This window comes from Engystomops pustulosus, chromosome 2, assembly GCF_040894005.1.
Source record: "Engystomops pustulosus chromosome 2, aEngPut4.maternal, whole genome shotgun sequence".
Lineage (NCBI taxonomy): Eukaryota > Metazoa > Chordata > Amphibia > Anura > Leptodactylidae > Engystomops > Engystomops pustulosus.
Genome location: NC_092412.1, coordinates 213,355,284 through 213,379,527, shown reverse-complemented (window position 1 = coordinate 213,379,527; position 24,244 = coordinate 213,355,284). Strand labels below are relative to the sequence as shown.

The 24,244-nt window shown below is 42.8% G+C and overlaps 1 protein-coding gene across 1 annotated transcript; it reads right to left on the bottom strand.

The window, feature by feature from the left end:
- Positions 1-11,679: 11,679 nt before the first annotated feature.
- On the bottom strand, positions 11,680-18,962 carry LOC140117089 (fibrinogen-like protein 1-like protein). Its single transcript, XM_072133523.1, has 4 exons — positions 18,959-18,962; positions 18,393-18,551; positions 12,006-12,806; positions 11,680-11,921 (listed from the first exon to the last, which is right to left on the bottom strand). The coding sequence occupies exons 1-4, from the start codon at positions 18,960-18,962 to the stop codon at positions 11,833-11,835; spliced, it is 1,053 nt and encodes a 350-aa protein (XP_071989624.1). The 3' UTR covers positions 11,680-11,832.
- Between the last annotated feature and the right edge of the window lie 5,282 nt (positions 18,963-24,244).

The following is a 24,244-nucleotide window of genomic DNA, read 5'->3' as shown; positions in this document are numbered from 1 at the left end:
ATCCTCTGTGTAGTCCCAGGGGTTGAGCTTTGATTTGGATGCATTTCAAAAAACAACATGTGACTTGTCTGTGCTGCAGTATCCTCAGCTCATGCCCCCCCCCCCCATTCAACACAATTATATTGTCATGCAAATGCTTAGATAAGGCAGAAATGCATATTTGCACTAAAGCTGTAATGGGCTTCTGCAACCTGTCTTTAGTAAAAATGAGGTCCCTGGAGACAGGTTTGCTTTAACACATATATAAGTTTCTGTTGTATTTACTTGACAGTCAAACCTTGTTTCCTTGTATAAGTTTGACAGTGAAAAGCAGATTAGAAGGGAGGATAAGCTTGGAAAAGGAAGCAGTTTGCTCTGATGAAATATATTCAAAATCTTCTTGTAGTCAAGGATATCTGCAGTTTGGTAAAAATGTTAGTGACCATTAAATACATTATAGTTGTTTTGGTTTGATTTTCCGTATTGATAAATGCATTGGTGTACTTACCTGATGAAGGTGTTGGTCCAATCTCTAAACACTTGGTTAGAAGAACCTAAATAAACCAAAATGAAAAAAACTACAATTTTCTAAGAACTACTAGTGAGAAACACCTAACCTTCTATATACATTTCTTGTAGATATCAGTATCAGCAATGTTATAGTTCCTTTTAGAGCTAATAGTTTTTTTAAAAAAAAGAATAAATAATAAGTTAACTGTCCTTCCATCTGTGTTTATTGCCTGTATAAAAACATGCCCCAATATTATCACCCTGCAGTGTCCATACTGTGAAGAGATACCACATCTACACAGGCAGTTTGTAGAGAATAATCGTGCTGCAAACTATTTAAGTGAATTCAGTACAGATCAGGCGTAGCCATAGGCAGGATGCATAACATAAGTGGACCTTTCCTATGAAAAAACAATTCTGAATTCTGAGAATTCTGCATTGCGTCATTGCTCTGGTATTCCTCCTGTACATTTAGGAAATAAAATACATGATTTTAATCATAGCAAAATAAATAAATAATAATCATATGAAGGTATAACTGAAAGTTATAGACAACGGGGCATATTTACTTACCCGGCCCATTCGCGATCCAGCTGTGCGTTCTCTGCAGTGGATTCGGGTCTTCCGGCGATTCACTAAGGCAGTTCCTCTGCCGTCCACCAGATGTCGCTGCTGCACTGAAGAGCATCGGAACGCACTGGAGTACACCGAGCCAGGCTGAGTGAAGGTAAGCGCGTGCTGAGCGACAATTTTTTTTTTAAAATGCGGCGGTTTTTCCGAATCCGTTGGGTTTTCATTCTGCCAAGCCCCCGATTTCCGTCACGTGCATGCCGGCGCCGATGCGCCACAATCCGATCTCGTGCGCCAAAAACCTGGGGCAATAGATGGAAAATCAGCGCAAATCGGAAATATCCGGTTAACACGTCGGGAAAACGCGAATCGGGCCCTTAGTAAATGACCCCCAATATGATTTTCTTTGGTGCTACCGATTTCTTCTATTAAGGTGTACCACTGTAGATGAAATCAGTTAATTGTCCAAGGCCCCCTGTCCCAGAAGGGCCCCTATGAAGGGAATTCCCTGCAGAGAAGTTTTGTAATTCCCATTATGTACCTCATGTGAGAGCAGAGGTAGAGCTGCAGCATCCCTGCATCATGTGAAATCCAGCAGCACTTTGGCATAAGGTTCATCGAGATATAATCCAAGTAGTTTCTTCTTTCCCGTTAAACAGCAGGACCAAACTGTATTGGTTACATTAGGGAAGGATGAACTAACTCCTCACATCACATATCACTATGAAGCCGGAGTCCTGACTTCTCTACTGTGCTTAGTCTATGAAATCCAGGCAGTGCACAGTCCACGATTCACAACCACAGTTGTATCCCACTGGCCTCACTTCATAGGGGGGAATTCATGAATGTGTTGCATGGTCCAACAATACAGTTGGACAATACTCATCTATTGAAGTGCCAGATTCATCACTGTGATAATGAATTCTGGCACAGTTTAAGGGTGCATTCACACACAGTATGCCCACCGTGTGGATATACCGACGTGTGCTGGAGAGGAGGTGGCCCCTCCTCCATCCATAGAAAACAGCAGTGCACGGCCGCACACTCACAGAAAGATAGAGCATGCTCTATCTTTTTGCGGTGTGCAGCCTGGATCAGTGCCACACATGTGTGGCACCGTATCGCCACCGTACCGCTATTGCCGTCTATGGGGATGTATATGCGGCTGCATGTACGTCCCCGCAGAGGGCCATGTGACTGAACCCTAAGAGTGTTGAGTTCTACTCTACAGCTATGTTTAATTGACCTAAACTTTCTTCCACAATCTTTGGTGCACCATTCTAATTTTCCCGCCATAGTTCCTGCCTACCCATGCCCCCTTTCCAAAAGTCACTTTCCTTAGTCAAAAGCAAATGTAGGAAAAGCAAATAAAAGGCATTTAAGACATTTTGGTGCAATTTATGCCACAATCTGGGAGGATTGATGCATTCCCCCCCATTGAGTTCATTGTAGTTGAGGAATATGGGTGATCCCCCCCTGCCCTCTCCCTCCTAATATATTCCCCTGTGCTGATTGTTGATGCCATCAGCATTTCTCCTCTAATGTTATACGAGGACAACCAACATAGATTTATATGATTGTGGATTAAATCAATAATTTGATAACATTTTGGCTCTTTAAGGGTTCACTCAAAGTCTTGACAGCAAGAGCAGGACATTACACAGTGATATACCTGCCCTCAGAATGATGGAAATCCCCGATGGAACATGATGGAGCACAAAGAAATCATGGGATCCATTAGTCAAATCTGCAACGTCATGGCGTCAGTTAGAAATGGAAGACATTTCACCAGTGTGAACGCAGTCCTAGAGGAAACAGGTCTCACGTCACAATATAAGTTATAGATATCACTTGAAGGTAACCAAAATTCGTAAAAGAAAATTAAACTAAAACTACATTTTTTAGTTGTGATAACAAGTAATTGCTTTTCCAAAGCCCAAACTGTGTCTCCAATGTCTTCTGCTGAAAAAAAAAGTGCCATCCTTGTTCCCACATACTAGGTTTAGGGCAATTTCTTACAATCTTTCTCACAATCATCATGCACATATACAATGAGAAGAAATACTTAGGAATGCAGATTAATTAGACAAGAGTCTCAGTTCACGCTGCTAATTTCCACATAAGAGTAGCAATCACGTTACTGAGAAGAGAACATGTAAGCCTTTTGTGGCAGAGGAATTTATAGTGGAAGCTGGTAAAGCATGAGTCATTTGATTATGCCATTGTCTCTTCTTTATCTTATTTTATATTAGATGTGTTTTTGTGCATAGAGTAGATAAAACCATTATATAGTTTTTAAGTATTTATACCACAAAAACCCTTACACATCTAAATAAATCTAAATCACAGTATCCAATCACATTCTAGCCTACATCTTACATGTGTATATTTTAGAATTAAAATTTTATCTTATTGGCTGCTCCAGAGAACTCTAACTTATTTCTAAGGTTATAGTTTATTTTTAGGGGCGCGGTGTGCAAATGTGATGTTAGGAGCCGAAGACACCAAGTAGGCAAATTCTGCAGTGTAGTGTCAAAGTTAGTTCAACCATAAAGGAAGTTTTACACTGCTGTTGGTGGTTCGTGACGACAGTCTAGATGCGATTATAGTTTCACCACTGCTGTTTAGTAAAGAAGCAGGAACTCTTACATCATAGATTCGGTGGAGTAACTTGAATCTAATGGGCCCCAGTGCAAGGTCTGTGTCAGGCCCCAGACTATAATGTATGGATTATAGTACTAGTCTTCTCATATGGGAAAGTGACTCCTCTTGGGCCCCCTAAGCCTCTTGGGCCCAGTTGTGAATGTGCAACATTCCCCACCGGGGCCTAGCCTTTTCTCGGGGCCTGGAGTCAGCCAGGGCCCGCAGTACCTGAGTGGCTGGCGGTTGCGGCCTAGGCACGCTAGTGTCACGGTGCTTGGTATGGGGAACCGGAGGGCTGTCCTACAGCCTGGCAGGTCTCCAGCAGGGTGGTGATGGCAAGAAATGATGAGGGAGAGGCTGCTATAGCGGATCTCCCTGGGGCAACCCTTTGGTGTCTAGAGTATGGGTCTCTGTGTGGTGGACAGGGTGCCCGTGATGGTGACAGCCGTAGTAGCAGGGACCAGACGGAGGCAGAGGTTGAACAAAAACAACTTACAGTTCTTTATTGGAACCGACAGGAACCGCAGCAACGTGCCTTAACAGAGTAGTGGAGTGCTGAGATGCAGTTGGAGGGAGCCACAGGATGTAGAGCGCCAGCCTGAATGCAGGGGGCAGGCTGGGAGGTAGCTGTGTCCTGGAAGGATGCTTCAGCTTGTCCTGGGTTGCTTCAGGTATCACCCTTAAAGGTAGGATGAAACCCCTTTCCTCACTATACTAGCTATTAGTTCCACTATTAAGGCAGGGGCTAGGCTCTTCATGCTCTGGTCTGGTATGCTGGCTGCACAGACTCCTCAGAGTCTGTACTGGAGTAACTCCAGTCTGCTTCTGCAGACTCCTGGGTCTGACTGCTCTCTAGAAGTGTTTTCTTCTTCTGCTTCTAGAAATTTCCTCAACAGGGGTTTTGTTACTCCCCCTGGTCAGGTGGTGGCTACTCCACCAATTACATCTCAGCTTACATCTCAGCTCACAGAAACAGTGTGTAACACATGTGATTGGCTGACACACATTACATCAGACAAAACACTTAACTCCTGCCTTACCAGGCAGGATATACCACTGCAATGTTCCCCTGTGTCCTATAAGGACTATGTAGTGTGATGTAGTGACTTGCTGTGGGGCTGATCAGACCCTACACAGGCTGTAAGCTACATGATGGGACGTATTCGCAACCACTCCTCTACCTTGCATCGGCGAGGGTGTTGCAAATGCACCCCCTCAAGTTACGCCCCTGCACGTAAGGAGTTCCATCCCCAGCAGTGATGTTGGTCCATGCCACAGGACTCTGCACAGTCCGTAATTTACAGACTGTCAATGACAGTGTTTGCCACAATTCAACAGATTTATTATTTATTTTTAAAACATTTTTAAAACATTTTTATATTTAGTATGGCCTTATTGAGTGGTAATGTTATTTGTCACGGTCTGGCAGTATTATACAGGGTTCATCATTAGGGTGGTATTATTCATTCATTATTAAGTGGTAATGGTAGTGGTCATAGTGTGACGGTATTATACAGGATTAGGATCAGTGGGGATTTCAGTGATGAACAACGGGTCCGATGGGGTCTGAGGTTCATCCACTGGGCCACTAGTCGCTCCCTGAGATGAATGGAGCAGACGGCTGCATATGTCCATTCTGATCAATTCATTTCTATGGAGCAGACAGCAATTGCGAGCACTGCGTGATCCTCTTCTTCCTCTTATTATTACAGAGGACATTACATGCATTTAGCACATCCTCTACTTTCAAAAAACAGAGAGCCACTTCATAATATTACATAATTCCCCTGAAATTCCAATGTTAGTCTTTTGAGCCCAGCCATTGTACTTTACGTCTCTCTCTACAAGCAATTTCTATAAAGCCATTTTCACTGTATCACCTTTCTTCAGACACTTTGAAATACAAGTTCCAGTTCCTTTTTAAAAGCTGAGATCTCCCCCTGAGAAGACCGACCTTTCCTGTGTGGCACTAATGTAACAGTCCTACGAAAATGAATAGATTCATCTTAGTTCTTTGACAAGAAAAAAATAAGATCTTACTGTAGTCATTAAGCAATTCTACCATGAACAGCGAAATCAATGGGGAAGCAAAAACTGGTACCCAGCGATCCCACAGATAAATGGACACCAACTGAGATATAAGGTAAGAAAGCAGCTGAGCAGATGAATAGTAAATGCTCTGAAAATGTCTACATTATTGTCACAATAGGTAAAACAATGGCAAGGCCAGTAGAAGATTTTTTGGAGCGTATCATTTTTAGAGTATTTACTAGACAGAAGTTCAGACTGGTGAGAATCTGTAATGGTGTAATTTTATTTTATTTCTGGTGTTTTGTCCTTTTTGTCCTATTGGTAGAATGGTGGCCAGGGTATCAGTCCTCTAGAAGATGCCCTGCAGCCAGGAGTTTGCAAGAAGTCCTTCTGGCAGGGTGCCAGGCAGGGTTACAAAGTTCATTTTTTGGGTATAGGAACTATGCATTTCTTAGCCGTCTGATTTTACCATTGTTTTTAATTGACTGATTATTTGATAAAAAATGTGCCAAAAAGTGTAAAGAAAAGTGTTGGGATTTAAAAGCTGCACCCAAACTGAGTGCCAAATAATTAATAAGTTGTGAGTGTCAGAAAACTGAGGGTTTTATGGCGCCAATGCCCTCTAAATCTATTGAACAGGCACAAAATAAAAAGTGCTGGGATTCCCCGACAATAACCATATGTGTGGTATATAGTGTGGGTAACAGTTAGCATAGTGCTATGGTTTATTAGTGTAAATCTGGTTACAAGTTATTTTTAAAACAGAGTTATCTTTTGCCAAAAAGCCACAAAAGACTCCTACCGACACCCACTGTCATATCTGCCAATTTTTGTCAAATTTGGTCAACCCACTCAACTTTTCACTTTAAAGTTTAATCCAGATTTATTATGTCAGTCCAGATGTGCTGGACACCTGAGGTTTGTCCTCCATTACATGGGATTTGGGAAGCATTTTCTGGCATTCATGGGAAGTTTGTATTTTACACCCTTGGCCTGTCTGAGCATCAAGGGTTATCTGTCTGACCCTCTCTATATAAAAAGGGGGACTAGTCTGGGTTTCCTTCTTTCCCCGGCATTATTTGCCATAACTAAATAGCCGTTTTTGAACTTGAATCAAAACCTGATATCAAGGGCATTACGGAGGGCACCGATGAACATAAATGTGCGCTATTCGCGGACAATATCCTCATGTTCCCCTTTCATGTTTCTCCCAAACCTCTGCATTGTGTTGGATAAATTTGGTCAGATTTCAGGACTGTAGGTTAATAACCAAAAATCAGTCACACTAAATTGAGGACTAGCCCTGGAAATGGTCAAACTAATCCAGTTAAATTTTGAGTTCTCCTGGGCCACTAGTGCGTTACCCTACTTGGGGATCAAACTCACTTTTTCTATAGTTTCTATATACAGAGCTAATTATCCTGATACATTCCCTAACGGGATTCCTCCCCCAGTAGATCCAGTGATTGCTTTGCTAAATGACACTGGAAATCACTCACAATTCTGTTTATATATGTAACCACTAAACTAACATGGATCAGGCTTAATGACCACTTAAGCAGTCTGCTGACAGATAATAGATAAATTTGACAAAATATAGAACCCTTGGAAAGCAAAAAAGGCTGCTTTCCCACTGGATCCCTAATATCTACTAATATCGGTAATATCCTGAGATGGACATACAGGGGCACATTTACTTACCCGGTCCATTCGCGTTCCAGCGGCAGCTTCTCTGACGAGCATTCGGGTCTTCCAGCAATTCATGAAGGTCCTGCGCCCGATGTCCACCAGGTGGCGCTGCTGCGCCGAAGTCCGCCGAGGTGCCCCGGAGTTCATCGTCTTCATCGTGGTGCATGTGAGTATGGCCCGTGCGACCAATTTTTTTTTGTAAATGCGGCGGTTTTTCCAAATCCGTCGGGTTACCATTTGGCCACACCCTTGATTTCCGTCGCGTGCATGCTGGCGTCGATGCGCCACAATCCGATCGTGTGCGCCAAAATCCTGTGGCAATATAGGGAAAATCGGCGCAAAACGGAAATATTCGTGTAACACGTCGGGAAACCGCGAATCGGGCCCTTAGTAAATGACCCCGACAGTATTTAATATATTTCTTGCTTTGTATGGGGGATGAGTCAACCTGACCTTGTTTTTGTACCCTTTCCCCTGTTGTCATGGGTGCTCTGCTGTGCCACACGGCGCCCGGACCTATGTCACAGGTGCCCCCGTGCTCCGCTATGCGCCTACCCTGTCCCTGGACTCTGACTCACCCCTTTCACGAGCCTGCTTCCTGATGTTTCCGGACGCGTGATGTTTCTGGATTTAAAGAGCCAGTGTCCCCCTTATTGGCGCTGGCTAATCCGGCTCACCCTTATAATCCGGCACCTCCCTTCACTCACTGCCAGATCTTCAAGTCAGTTCCCTGAAGTGAAGCCCTTTGAGTGTGTTCTTTGAGGTCCTGCCATCCAGCCGAGGTCCTGCCATTCAGCTTAGGTTCTGCCATCCAGACGAGGTCCTGCCATCCAGCCGTGGTCCTGCCATCCAACCAAGGTCCTGCCCTGCCGAGGTCCATTCCTGTGTCTGGCTCCTACTCCGATGATCTGTCCCTGTGGTTCCTGTGACATCCCGTGGCTCCTGTTTCCTGCTTCCCTACCTTGGCTGCCACCGCGGGCCTAGTTGCAGCCGTGGAACGACCTGGGGGCACCCCACCGCAGCAAGACCATCCCGCTATGTGGCGGGCTCTGGCAAAGACCAGGGGCCACTTAGACTCTGGTCCCGTGTTGGGGCTAGTACCATCATCCCCCACGGTGGTCCAGGGAGTCCACAGGCTCTTCACATAGAGGCTTTCTGTCACCCATCCGAACCGTGACACCTGTGTGTCTATTTGCTGTCCTTTTATGCCCTGTTGATGATTGTCTATGGCCGAGTTTCACCTGCAGTTTCAGCTCATCTGTAATAAACTTCTATGTTGGGACATACCATCTAGTCTCAGCAATATACGGGTTCAGAATGACACTGTTGAACTAAGTGTTATAGATTACAACCAGTTTGAAGTTGAGTTTTGCTTGGAAGTATAAAATATATGGCTAATTATTGTGACCCCCTCATTGTACGCACCCAGTACTGGTGCTCCCTGTTGTATCTTGACTTTGCGTGATTTTTAATAAAATTTTTGTTGAAACAGATGTGCTGGACAGATTAATGAAGTAGGGATTTTCAAAAAGGCACAGTCAAATATAGGCACAAATTCCCTCTATTCCACTCTTGCAGGAAAAAAACTAGTTGCGCTAAATTTCTGACCTTTTACCTAATGGGGGATATTTATCAGACACCAGCACTTGTAATGACTTTACTGTAACTCCTATTTAGAAGAACAATATGTGCACATATACTATATATACATACAGTATACTATATAGTATATATAGTATAATATATGTATAGACTATAGTCAAAATACTATATACTATATATATACTCGTATATAGACTAAATCCAACAGTGACCTGAACTGAAGATTCTCTTGGTGAGCTCATACATTGAGGTTAGCGAGGAGGAATATGGCCTTGTTGCAATAAAGATTGCCATTGACATTCACTCATAAATATGTATAAACTCCAGACTTGAGCACCATAAGCACGACTTCTGACATCCAGCATTATAATTTTAGCCCAGTGCTGTAAAATCTCAAGAGACTGTTACATCTGGGCATAAAATAACTGAATACATTGATTGTGAAGGCCTTCAGTGCTTCCCATATATTATATACTGTACATACATTAAAATTACCTTTTATAATGCTCAGCTCAAACTCTGCTAATTTAAAGGCATTGTATTAATAAAATGAAACATTAAAACATTGGGGCTTATTTACTAACGGTCGCACGCTGCACTATCGTTGGACTTTGCACAGTTTTCGGGTTTTGCACGGCTTTGGTAGGTATTTAACAGGGGTATGCGCTGGGATTGTGTTGCACGCAATTGGATTGTGGCGCGGCTGCGCTGGCTTTCATGCTAGATTTACATGCACCAGGAAGAAGGTGAACTACGGCGGACCTGAGCGGGGAAATGACACATGCAGGATATCGGGCACACGATCTTAGTGAATGCATTTAAGTCGGACAATACACTTTCGGTGAACTCGCTGGACCAGGTAAGTAAATGGGCCCCAAATATCCAAAACAGCCAGAACAAGTTGGAGAGTGCTGAAATGAAGGGGTGAGCCCTTCATTTCAGCACTCTCTAACTAGTTCTGGCTGCAGTAATTCTTGTTTTCTGTGACATGTGGTTCAAGGGCAGGTCTAGGCTGCAGCCAGTTTCAGACCTCAGCATAAAAAATTGGGTTAAACATAGAGCTCTGCAAAGATGATGATTTGGGTGCATGCCACCCATTAATCCTAAAACACAAACTTGACATCTGTACACACATCTTTTTAATTTCTCTTACAGGTTGTAGAACACCGGAAGCAAGCTGCATCACTCCATCCGACTTCCTGCTGCTTAGCAAAGGGCATAATAGCCTATTGGGGACGGATGCAACTGTATGGCATCCATCTCTAACCTCCACTAGAAGGTCCTGAGATATGTCACTGTCCATATAAGTACATTTAAGTCACTCAGGGAAGGACTAATTATGTGATGTGAATGTAGCCTAACTCTGGTCTAAAGTGACAAATAATCTGTTGTCTAGAATTTTTAGTAAATGAAATTCCATTTACTGTTTGTCTGTTTTCATGTTCGTTTTATATCATGTCCACCAAGTTGGGGTAGCGCTCCTGATCTAGTCTTACAAGCAAGGTCAGGTCTATTGGAGGTTCATATGAGGAGTAGGGCCGGTGCCAGCACTGGGCATACCCGGGTAAGTGCTAGGGCCCAGAGCTGCTGAGGGCCCACATAAGGCTGTACAAAAGGAATCCATGTGGGTGAGGGGGGCTGTATCTAATGAATTCGTAGGGGTGAGGGGGGCTTTATATAAAATAACTACGAGGGAGCTGTTTGGTACGTTAAACTGGGGAATATTTTAGGGAACAGGAGACTGTTTTAGTTCCTGAATTTTTAATGCTGCCACGTGAGTTCACTGAAAAGGGGCCTACTGAGGCTCTGTCGCCCAGGGGCCTACTAAATCCTTTAGCCAACCCTGGGAGTAGACAGTAGCTGATCTTCTAGGAGCATCAATGTTCTTGAGATGTCTTCTTAGTCTCCTTGGCTTGGGTTACCCTCTGCACACCCTCAAGGAAGACCTATGCAGGATACTAGATTGGGTAGAAGTCATTACTGAAAATATTTTTGAGGTTTTTTATGCAGTTCGTGTTTCTGCACCAATCAGTTTTTTTATTTGGCGGTTGGTGATATTTGTGATTTATTGTTTTAATTGCATATTTTGTGTATTCTGACCACATACTTCTTCACCTATGTTAACTATGTAATCTAAAAGTATTTCATGAGGGGCCTGGATGATTACAGAGGTAGAAGTGATGTTGTAACTGGTAGACAGAACTAGAGCACATCACCTCATACGAGCCAGCTACTAATAACATGAGTGTCACTCAAATGATTCTTCGACCTAAATCCAAATCTTAACTCAGAGGACAGATTAGCGCCTTCACTTTAGCTGATACCATCTTGCCGTCTATAATTATACTTGGCTTCTTCAAATAGCATTGCAATATGCACAAGACACTTGAATGGCAAATGCATATGTTAGCGTTATGCTGACTGTTGATTCTGTAACAGCCATAACAACGTCTAGAGAGTGATAGGCTTCATTAGACATAATAATCATGAATAATGGATTCTGAATATCCCAGCATTATCTACAAAAATTGAGTTAATACCCAAATAATGAATCTCTGGATCCGAGCATGATCATTAATAGTGAGAAAAAGGAGTGCCATAAGGATGTGTTATGTGAGCATGAATAGCAATATCCACAAGAGATAAGTCTTCTGCTTTTGTTTCAGAAAGAAAATATTTATTTTTCCGATTTCCTTTTTATTGAAAAGTTTTCAAATATAAAGTTAGAACATAATAGAAGAATCCATCCAGCAGTTATAGAGAAGAATTTCTAAAGCCATATTATAAGGTACATGTGGGTTTATAACATTAACATGGGTTTGGCGTTGGACCATCTTCTCCTCCCCCATCTCCTCCTCCACCACCATCACCTCCATCTCCTCCTCCACCACCATCACCTCCATCTCCTCCACCACCACCACCACCACCATCACCTCCATCTCCTCCACCACCACCGTCACCTCCTCCACCACCACCGTCACCTCCATCTCCTCCACCACCATCACCTCCATCTCCTCCACCACCACCATCACCTCCATCTCCTCCACCACCACCGTCACCTCCATCTCCTCCTCCACCATCACCTCCATCTCCTCCACCACCATCACCTCCACCTCCATCACCCCCATCTCCACCATCACCATCTCCTTCTGAACAGATTTCAACTGGCTGTATAAGAATATCACTTGATTGACAATCTCCTCTGCATAGTTGTTGCCAGTAAATGCCCCCACCAGTATTTAGATTAGCGAACCGGCAGTTGTCATACCACCATCCACCACCACCAATGTGTGCACAATTAGACTGTGATAAATCATTGTCTCGATCACGTGTTGAGAATTTCATATTGTCATGTCCTGCACTGGGCTCCCCAGATGTCATGGCATCACCAGCATTACCTGAGTACCGTCCCAACCTAATCCTATAGCATTGGGTTTCGCCTTCTAGTGAGAAGGAGTCATAGTTGGCCAGGTGCTGTATTCCAGCTGCAGAGCGTAGGCGAAAACGGGCATGGTGTAGCCGTTCAGTGGTGAGTAAATGGATATGCTCATTACCCAGCCAATGGTCAGCTTTTAGATCACCAAAGCCTTTCTTGTAGCAATCCCAGGTAGTATCCCAGATTCTTGGGTTTCTATGACAGTTCTTTTGAATAACGGTCCAGCCTCCATCTTCCCCACCAAGTTCACACCATACCAACAGGCGCTTGTTTGGTACTGGCTCAACCACATAAAGGCCACTTTTTCCACCCTTTATTGCAGTGCAGCTCTGAGGATAATTTGTACCTGTCAATAAATATATGACACATCAATAAGAAGTATAACATTTCTGCTTATAAAAGCTTCATATGTTCCATATGCCATATGATGAGTGCCTATGACTCCATATTACAGAGCCGCAGGGTCCCTTCACAATGATCTGTGATTGCTACTCCGAAATGCGTATAGTATCACTGTTAATCTGTATCCAAATCTAGATTAATTTTTACCCTAAATAGGTATAAAAAAATGGAAGTTTTGAGATCTTGCCACTGTCCTGCACAACAGACCAGACTGGTGAGGCTTGTGGTGTAATCCTCATGACCGGCCTGCCAGCGCTCCCAACAGAAAAATTGTATTATACAACAATTCTGCAACTGATATCCCTCCGGATATAATTTGACAAATATGTGCTAGTATGTATCTAGGGGTTTGTTCCTACACTGCCCTAGAGAAGATTCTGATGACAATCATGGTACTCAAAGTAGAATTCTGTATGTTGCACTGTAATAACAAAAAGAGGTAATTTTTCTGGCTATACAATCCCGATGACGATGACCTATCCATAGCATTGATACATTTTGTTTAGCATGGAAACTCCCTTTAAGGCTATCTGTACACGTTGTGTATTGTCATGTGGAAAATCTGCATGAGAATCCACATCCAATAGGTGTGGCTTTATGTGTGTTTTTCTGGCGAATTTCATGAAGATTTGACTATTAATATTGCTTTCTTGTGTGTTTTTTCATGCAGCCTTTCCGTGTGCTTTTTTTTCCTCTTTTTTCCCATCCCATTAGGCTGAGGGAATTCTTCATGAAAAACACATGTTGATGCAGATTTGATGCAGCTTTTCACTCTCCCATAGACTTAAATGTAAAAAGTATACATGGAAAAATCAGCGAGGACGCACAAGAAGAAACTTGATAATCATTTTATTTTCCGCACTGAGCAACAAGATCCGCACAGGAAAAAAGAATTGTCTTCAGTACTCTTAATTTATTGCTTCTGTATTAGGTTGCAGATTTTCTGCACCAAAATCTGTATGTAAAATCTGCACGGAAAGTGTAACGCGTGCTAAAGAAGTATTTCCATTTCATAATGTGATGGCACATGACTGTGACCTGGCAACACATAACATTTGGTGGCATGATCTAACTTTATAAGATTTTGTAAACTAGCGTCCAGCTGAAAGATTAATATTGACAGGACCAATTATTTTAACTAGTCTGGACCCCCATAGATCATGAGAACAGGCGGTCCAATGTCCAAACGATGGGACAACCCCTTTAAGTGTCAAAAATACTATAGGTTTCATTCTTCCTGCTACAATGATCCTTCATTGTCATACAGATATAAGAGGATATTTATCATTGGTTTTCCTGGGCTTTTTGGCTTTAAAAAGTCTCAAAAAGTGACATTGAGGTTTTTTGGGACTTTTCACTGTTAAAATGTTTCATCTCTTTTCTCTTTTCCATCTCTTCATTAATCTGGCGTAAACATAAAACTACTGCTATTGCAACAACTTGCAAAGCCAGATTCATGACTTGGGACTTTTGCAAAAAATCCCATAAAAGTCTCATAGTTACTCCAGTCCCCTGCTTGGACTTTTTATGCATTTTGAGACTTTTTCAGGCCTTTCTTTATAGAAAAAAAAAACCCCAAACAGAAAGGAGATCATAAGAACATTTATAAAAAGTCCAAAGCCACTTTAATTATTTTGATGGGCAGAAGAGCTCCAAAAATAGACATAGAAGTCTAAGTCTCCCAATGAGCCGGCCTAATCTGAAATCAAGCATAATAAACCAGGGATGCTTACTTATAAATGCAGGCACCATGACTGTGGTAATCTTCATATATTTACTATCCTTGACTTCCTTCCTTTTAAAATTGTCCTAATGAGCCTTCCTGTGTTTGCAGCTCAGTTTTTACTACAATCATTGAGCAGAGTTCACAGACCTATGACAAAGAGACCTCCAACAACAAAGTACAGACGGTCCAGACTTAACACATGACTAACAGACGGCCCCTAGTTACAAACGGCCCTCTCCATGTTGGTAATTGACTGTACTTTAGTCCCAGACTATAATGATCAGCTGTAACAGTTATCACAGGTGTCTGCAATTAAGATTTATTATTAAATCTGGTTCTTATGACAACCCAGAATTTTAAAAATCCAATTGTCACAGAGACCAAAAATTTTGGCTGTGGTCAGGGGCGTCGCTAGGTCAAAAGATTCGGGGCTCGTGCCCCGGATCTTTTGCCCGGTGTCCCGGATCTCCCCAGATCAGCAGGTCACCGGTCCCGCTGTCCAGGGAGATTTTTCCACTCTCATCTTTATCTGTGTCATCAGGACACAGACAGAGATGGGTAGAGTAATGGTGCGCGGAGCCGTCAGCTCCGCGCAGCACTACACTGAGCAGAAGACGTGATTATGTGACTACATTGCGTCTCCTGCTTCCTGCAACTCAAAACAGCAGCCGGGAGCAGGAGACGCGATGTGATGACGTCACCGCCGATCGTCCTGCACAGAAGACAGGATAAGCAGGGAAGACAGGTGAGTATTCGTGATTTTTTTTGTTTATTAGTTAACAGTGTGGGCATTACTTGATAAAGGGCATTTCTGTGAACAAGGGGTATTATGTGGACTGGTGCATTACAGTGAACAGGGGGCATTACTATGAACGAGGGGCATTATGTGGACTGTGGGCATTACTTTATATGGGGGCAATACTGTGAACAGGGGGCATTATGTGAACAGGGGGCATTATGTGGACTGGGGACATTATGTGGACTGGGGACATTATAGTGAACAGGGGGCATTATGTGAACAGGGGGCATTATGTGGACTAAGGGCATTATGTGGACTGGGGGCATTACTGTGAACAGGGGGCATTATGTGGACTGGGGGGATTATAGTGAACAAGGGGCATTATGTGGACTGGGGGCATTACTGTGGACTGGGGGCATTATAGTGGACAGGAGGCATTATGTGGACTGGGGGCATTATAGTGGACAGGGGGCATTATGTGAACTGGGGGCATTATGTGAACTGGGGGCATTACTGTGAACAAGGGGCATTATGTGGACTGGGGGCATTACTTTATATGGGGGCAATACTGTGAACAGGGGGCATTATGTGGACTGGGGGCATTATAGTGAACAGGGGCATTACAGTGAACAAGGGGCATTACAGTGAACAAGGGGCATTATGTGGACTAAGGGCATTACTGTGGACTGGGGACATTACTTTATATGGGGGCAATACTGTGAACAGGGGGCATTATGTGAACAGGGGGCATGATGTGGACTGGGGGCATTATAGTGAACAGGGGGCATTACTGTGAACAGGGGGCATTACTGTGAACAGGGGGCATTACTGTGGACTGGGGGGATTATAGTGAACAAGGGGCATTATGTAGACTAGGGGCATTACTGTGAACAGGGGGCATTACGTGGACAGGGGGCATTATAGTGGACAGGGGGCATTATGTGGACAGGGGGCATTATGTGAACTGGGGGTATTATGTGAACTGGGGGCATTACTGTGAACAAGGGGCATTATGTGGACTAGGGGCATTTTGTGGACTGGGGGCATTACTTTATATCGGGGCATTAATGTAGACTGGGGGCATTACTTTATAAGGGGGGATTATTATGGACTAGGAACATTACTTTATAAAGGGAGCATTTCTATATAAAGAGGGTATTACTGTGGACTGGGTGCATTACTTTATTAGGGGAGCATTTCTATATAGAGGGGGAATTTCTATATAGAGGGGGCATTATTGGACTGGGGGGCATTAATGTAGAGTGTGGGTAATACTGTAGCCTCCGGGGAATTACTGTGGGCATTTTACATTGACTGTGGGCAATAAACCGGTCATTACTGAGGAGTTTGGGGGCAACACTAAGGAATGTGGACTAAAGAATGAGGCACTTTTAGGTAGGAGTTCCTTTTAAGTGGGCAATATTAGGACAGGAGCCACAATCGGGGAAGGGGATTATTAGGAAGAAGAAACCAATTGGGGAGGGGACCACAATTATGGGGCGTAAAGTGTAGGGTCTTTGAGGGGGCATTTGTTAGTGTTAGGAGGTTAGGAGTCACAGTGAGAGGGAATTAGGTGGGGTATACAAGAATTAAGTGGGTGGCATTATAGCACATAGGCCAAATGTATGTAACATTTAATGGGTGGGTGGCACAATGGGTGTCAATTAAGTGCAAGTGACACAAGAGAGAGGCATAATGTAATGTATGGGACCATATACTAGGACAGGTAATTAGATGGTTCATTATAAAATGTGGCTAGTGTACAGTGTCTAAAAGTGAATGTGGAGTTAAAGAGGACCTGTCACCAGATTTTAACCCCCCTGACTAACAATGCCTGCTGATAAAGGGTTACAAGTCCTCTTCATATCACCAAAAATTACCTTCCAGTGGGTCCCTGTACCATAATTACAGTCATTTTTCTGATATGCACTGGAAGTATATGTGCAAAAGTGGTGACGGGTTCCCTTTAATGCGCGTGGGTCATTACTAAGTTTGGGAGCCAAAATCAGGACAGTACAGGCAGTCCCCTACTTAAGAACACCTGACGACCCCTAGTTACAAACGGAACTCTGGATATTGGTAACTTATTGTACTTTAGTCCTAGGCTACAATAAACAGCTATAACAGTTATCACAGGTGTCTGTAATGAAGATTTAGTGTTAATCTTGGTTCTTATGACAATCCAACATTTTTAAAATCCAATTGTTACAGAGACCAAAAATATTCTGTCTGGGATTACAATTATATAATACATAGTTCCGACTTACATACAAACTCAACTTAAGAACAAACCTACAGAACCTATCTTGTACGTAACCCGGGGACTGCCTGTATACTGCCACAATGTCCCACATTATAAATTGTGGGGGCCACACTGAGGGGGGGGGTGTTATACAGCTCAGGATTTGTAAAGAGGGCTTTTTATGGTGTAGGGCCTGGAATGGGGGCAATTTTACTAGGAAGCATTATTTGTATACTGACACTGGTGCTTAAAAATACTGTTACAGAGTTTTAGGGGAAGCAGCAGGATGACACTGTGGGGGAGGCGGGATGTAGGGACAAGAAGAAACTGAATAACATAAGATGTGTTTGTGGTAAACCACACAGGTACAACGCGTTGCTCAAAGAGGATACATGGTGACACCAGGCCTAATGCAGAAGATATAGAACAGGTACAATGTGAGGACATGTCACCCGCATTCAGTGAATGGAATAGGTAGGGATTTCGCCTGTGTTTCCTGTAACTGTAAAGGTACAGTTATTGTTGGTGCAAGAACATTTAAGGGGGTTATGCACAGGAGTGGACAGTTCAGAAAATTTGGTACATATGCATTGGGGCCCGTGCCCCGGATCTTTTGCTACCCTAGCAACGCCCCTGGCTGTGGTTCAATTATAATTACAGTTCCGACTTACATACAAATTCATCTTAAGAACCCACAGAAGCTATCTTGTACGTAACCTGAGGACTGCCTGTATAGATTGCTGCCTTAATGTGCACAAGGACTTAATGTTGGCAAATAGCAAAGATCAGACAAATAGTTGCATAGTTCCCTAATAGCACTCACCAGCACTCGGATAGTTGAGGATATCGTCTTCGGTGATTCCATTTAACATGTGGCTATTCTGTAGGTTTAATATTGAAGATAGCTCCAGCTTATATGCATACCCAGCACAAACTAGTACACCCAGAATGAGAAAAAGTGGCCCATGCTTTCCTTGGACCTCTAGAAAGATAAAAAAAAATGAAATCAATATTAAATGTGTAAACATACTTAGATGTGTTAAAAATTAATGCCACCATTTTGAAGTGCAATTTGTTACGCAGAAAACAATCACACAGCTCTGCACATGGAAAAATAAAAAAGGTGGGGAGTGAAAAATGAAAACACAAAAAACTATGGTGCCCATCCTTTCCCAAAGTTAGATTGCATAGTCTCTGTCATAATTTCATGACTTATAAGACTCCTTAAATTTTCTTCACATAGAGATACAGTGCACCCAAATCCCTGATGCAGATTTATTTTCTCCCTACATTAAAACTCTCTACTAATAAAGCGTCATATAGAAAACTGAAAATTGATCAGATCCTTAGGAACATTAGGAATCCATAAGGTAAATTAGAATGTCTTACCCATATTTGTCCAAGTAGAGTTGGGCTCGGCACGGCAGTGGCCCAGCAGTCCTATTTATACAATATGGACCATTGGGAGGGGATGTTACTGCTTTATCACAGCAGCTGGGAACCAGAGGTAAATGATGTTTAATAACTAGGCGGGATGGCGACTGCTGTCTGATTGAGGAATTGAAGGATCTATCTAGATTACAACATAGCTGAGGTAGGATTACTACAACGAATAGTGAATATTGGGCCAAGGTGATGATTCACACATGGAGAAGCAGCAGTAATGTGTTATATACTGAGGATAGAACAGAAGCCATCATACATCCTACAGCGACGGAGGGATGGAGAGAAACGGCTCACTAGTAGCACAGTGACAGATGGCTACAGAGCAACATATATCTGTCAATTGTTTTCCCGAAAAAAAAGAGCAAAATGAAGAAATGGTTCCTCGTGTAATGTGTCTGTGGAGATGGAACAGAATGGCGTAGTGTCCGGGCTTAGAAACTGGACCTTGTCATTGACATCCACTGAGTAATGGGCAGCGACAGAACCATTAACGCTAGACGGTTACTACCATAGCAATTACAGCAGGGCTTATTGTGATATTTTCTTTATATATATATATATATATATATATATATATATATGCGCAGAATAAAAAAAAAGTTGTGCTAGTCGGGTACCGAATCCAGACACCAGTGGGACGTACATTGCGCATAGGCTCAGTATGGTGTAAGGGCTTGGTACGGTGAGTGCAACAAGCTATTATTTTCTATGAAGAGAGGTGGGAGCGAGCCGTGCTCACCCCCTCCTACTCTCCCGCTTGCCGATGTGTGCCCGCCGGGCTACGGCACTGCGGGCATGCGTTAGTGAGCATGCAGCCTTACTCATAGATCCAGGCACTGTGACTGTGGTCATCTTCTCATATTTGTTATCCATGGCCTCTTTCCTTTTAAAATTAATTTTTAAAATTATACTAATGGACAGTCTCTCTTCTACAAGTCCCTAAATCCTCCCTACCAAGATTTTCAAAGTAGGATAATTTCACACTTCTACCATCAAAATTCGTCACGATAAACCAGAGTACTTCCTCATGGATCCGGGCACCGTAACTGTGGTAATCATCTTATATTTCTTATTCATGTCCTCTTTCCTTTTTAAATCAACTTTTAAAACTATGCTAATGACCTCGAAGGGTGTTGCTGAAGCTCAACAGGCTGTTACACTGTTTCACCCATCCCTCTGCTCCCTCGACACTCCTCCCCCCTTTCTTCCTGATGTAATCTAAATGCAGCACAATCAGCTTCGGCTCACAGTGTGCCCCTGCACAGTGTAACAGCCTGTGAATCTGCAGAACGGATGTGCTCTAGTTACACCCTTAGGAGCCTTCAGGCTCATTAGCAAAATTTTTAAAGTTGATTTTAGAAGGAAGAAAACCATGGATAACAAATATAAGAAGATCACCACAATCACTGTGCCTGGATATCAGTAAGTGCCCCTGGTTTATCCATTCTTGATTTTAATGGTTGATTCCCTTTAAGCAGGTTTCATGTTCTGACATGTCACATTGCCTTGTCTATTACTTTCAGGATTGGATTCCCTTTAGTTCAGGCATATATGAGGTGTGCAATAAAAACGTGATGAGAAAGCATAAAACAAGTTCAAAAATGCTTTTGTAGTAACACATGCTAACCAGTTTTCACTTTCCGAGATTCAGAGAGGAAGAAGCAGTTTGATCTGAAGATGTTCTCATTATGTATTTTCTAATTAGAAATCCCATTCTCATACTCTTTCAGTAGGGATTGTTTTAATCTTTTTCTCATCCTCTGAGGTCAATAAATATCTCTGTGTATTATTCTTCACGCTGGTTCCTTAGATGGGTAGTTGTAATAAAGGGAATGTTGTATTACAGAGTTTGTCAAGTGGAATGAAGGAATCTAGGCGATTATTAAAACATTGCAGAACCCTACATGTTGGTCTTTGGTAGACGCATTGCTGAATGCATTAGGTTTTCGAAGAGGAATTTTGAAATGGATGGCAATGGGTGGCATTGATTACTAGTTTCCCAGGGTCCGTGTTTTTGGAGCACAAATTGTGCAGTAATTTACACTGAGATGTTAGGTTGTGGCACAAGGGGTTAATGAATTGGCACACAACTGAAAACGTTCTGAACTGTGTCCAGATTCATGTAGGTGAAATAGAACTTTGTAGACTGGCTTTTGTTTAGTCTATTTGTGCACAAAAATTGCTGCCAAAAATGTTTTGGGCATCTAGATGTGCAGGAAAAGTGCCGGGATTACACAGCTGCACCCAAAGAGGCGTAAGAGTTGGGAAAACATGTGGTGCTGACAGTTCATGACTGTGCCAGGCTTCCCAAACACCAACTATGGACCCAAGAACACGCAAAAAACTCACGTAAAGAAATAATGAATGCCCCAGAATGTGCAGGTGAACTGCCTTAGCCTACACCAACATTTGCTGAGAGAAATATCTGGACCGCACATTATACATTTATCTACATAAGTCAACTAAACACTTTACGGTGACCTTGTTTTAGAGGGTCCTTACAATATTGGGTGCAGAATCACATGTTGTCCGTTGTCCCTGCAACACCCAATATCCATACTGGGTCCGCACCAGCACCGCGCCGGAGAAACAGCTGACACCATGCAGTAGTACACTGTGAACTGGGTTAGACTACATTCCCACTGCATCTCCATTACTACAATGAAAACAGAAAGTTGCTTCTTTATTTTTACATTACTTCAATGAATTATTTATCTAATAATAAAAACAATGGGTGGTTTCTAACTTCTGTGGGTGCAAAAAGAGTTCACAATAGACTGTTTTCACAAGAAATACAATGAAAATAATAAAGATCAAATAAAAAGGGTAACAAATAACCTGTGTTTAAAACCATAAGGATCTATGAGTTTGGCATGTGGCCTTAGTCATGGTCTCCCAGGTACTATCACAGGCTTCCTCCATGCACCGTGGAAACAAAGGAATAGCTATCTGTATTAAGTGTTTGTTCTCCAGTCACAATTTTGATGCCCAGATTACAATACAGTTCACAGTCTACTCCATATTGCATACATGCAGGGGAAAGAACCTTGTTCCTAAAATCAAAAGTATAAGCACCTTACAAATGCTTATATAATAAATCATTACAGCAACAGTACATTATATCTGACAGTCAAGTATTATTGGTGATTACTGGTAATACCCTGCCCTCACTATCCCAAATTCAAGAATAGAATTCATTATTGACTTTCAGATGGAAAACTGGCTTTTTTTGCCCCTTGCTGCGCCTGTCGCACTATATTTATCAAGCGTCAGCACCACAATATTGGTACTTTTCTGCCACAGTTGTTCACTTTTTGGGTGCACAATTTGGGCACCGCTTTCCTGCGCATTTAGTTTTCTGACACATTTTTTTGCCCAATTTTTGAAGCATTTATCATTTTTGGTGCAGGGTGGTGCTAGAACCATGCTATATTTTTCAGTGGGCTGCTTGTGGTGCAAGGGATTAATGAATTGGTGCATGGACTAAAAGGTTTAGAACTCCCTAGATTTGCTTTTAGCTGCTCTCTTTTTCCACCACCAATTGCACCAAAAAAACTATTTGGAAAAATCGAAGAGTCAGAAAATTTTAGAATTAACAAGCTGCACCAAAATTTTGCCCCCAAAAATAGAACAAGCCGAAAATGCTGGAAAACACCAATATTGTGGCGCCAACACCTCATAAATGAAGGTGCAAGGAGGAAAAAAAACACTGCCAGTTTTCAGTTTGAAAGGCGATAATAAATGACTCCCTTAAAGCTTTAGAGGTCTATTTCACCTTCATGAATGTGGAGACAGGACTAACCCTTTTTGACCCTGCGCCAAAACATTAACCTCCTGCACCACAATCTAACATCCCTGTGAAAAGAACAGCACGAATTGTGCCCCAAAAACAATTCCAAAATTAATAAATGCCCCACATGTTTTCATCTGACTGCGCCTTTTTTGGGGCCCCAGTCCCCATTTCAAAGGGAGAAGAGCTTCAGTAACAAGGCTTCACCACAGACCTAAACAGCTGATCAGTGAAGGGTCAGTGAACAAGAAATACTTAACCACGTTGGCCCAGCAAGTGACACACTTTTTGTGGTCTATGGTATTAACTTTCAGTGTTAACCCATTTGGTTTTGCTGTGGTGTGCTTCATATACTGTTAGCTGTTTTTTTGTCAAGAAATCTGTGAAGAATGTTGGAAATTCAGCCTTCAACAAATACATAACCTAAATCTCAAACTGGTGACATCTTTCAGAGATGACAGGAGACGCTAGAACACTTCAGTATGAAAACAAAATTGAAGGCGCTCATTGCTTCAAACATCCAGCTTATGTTTTGAACTTGTGATCGAGTATATGTGAAAGTAGATGAAGTTTTTATCTGTTTTTATCCTATTAGTCAATCTTGATAAAGATTGAATAAAAACAAAACATGGTTTCAAGGGATATGTGCTTTCTATTTTCTTTGGGTTTACAGTATGAACACATCAGACTTCTCATAGAGACAAGCAACGTGGAAAAAGGTTCCAGACCTGAGTGACCTTTTTCAGGGTCATTCCATGACAGTTTCATGGGAAAGTTACTGAATGTCTATCCAGGGATAGCCGAGGTTCCTTAGTGTCAGAGCTCATTTACACTGGTGTGTACGTTGCAAAACAATGGGGGTCATTTACTAAGGGCCCGATTCGCGGTTCCCTGACGTGTTACCCGAATATTTCCGATTTGCGCCGATTATCCCTGTATTGCCCCGGGATTTTGGTGCACGCGATCGGACTGTGGCGCATCGCGCCGGCATGCGCGCGACAGAAATGGGGGGGGGGGGGCGTGGCCGAACGAAAACCCGACGTATTCGGAAAAACCGCCGCATTTAAAAACGGAAAATGTGTGGTGGAGCTTGCACTTACCTTCACTCAGCCGGCCTCGGTGAACTCCAGCGCGTTCCAATGCTCTTCAGCGCAGCAGCGTCACCTGGTGGACGGCGGAGGAACTGCCTTAGTGAATCCCGGCCGGACCCGAATGCAACGCAGAGAAGGCGGTGCTGGATCGTGAATGGGCCGGGTAAGTAAATCTGCCCCAATGTATCCATTTTCACTCTCTTTTTGGTCAGTATTGTATTTGGGTTTCCATGGAATTGCAAAAATTAAATGGCAAAACACCTGGTTCCTCAGCTTCATCTGCAGGAATAAATGGAACACATATGGACTCATTGGCCTACATTTATCATGCCCTCTCCACCGGACAAC

Excerpts from the sequence above, each read along its gene's own strand:
- LOC140117089 (XM_072133523.1), bottom strand. Across the intron at positions 12,807-18,392 it reads CCTCAACTATCCGAGTGCTG|GTACAAATTATCCTCAGAGC; the intron begins GTGAGTGCTATT and ends ATTTATTGACAG. Across the intron at positions 11,922-12,005 it reads TGGTGGTGGAGGAGATGGAG|GTGATGGTGGTGGAGGAGGA; the intron begins GTGACGGTGGTG and ends GAGGAGATGGAG.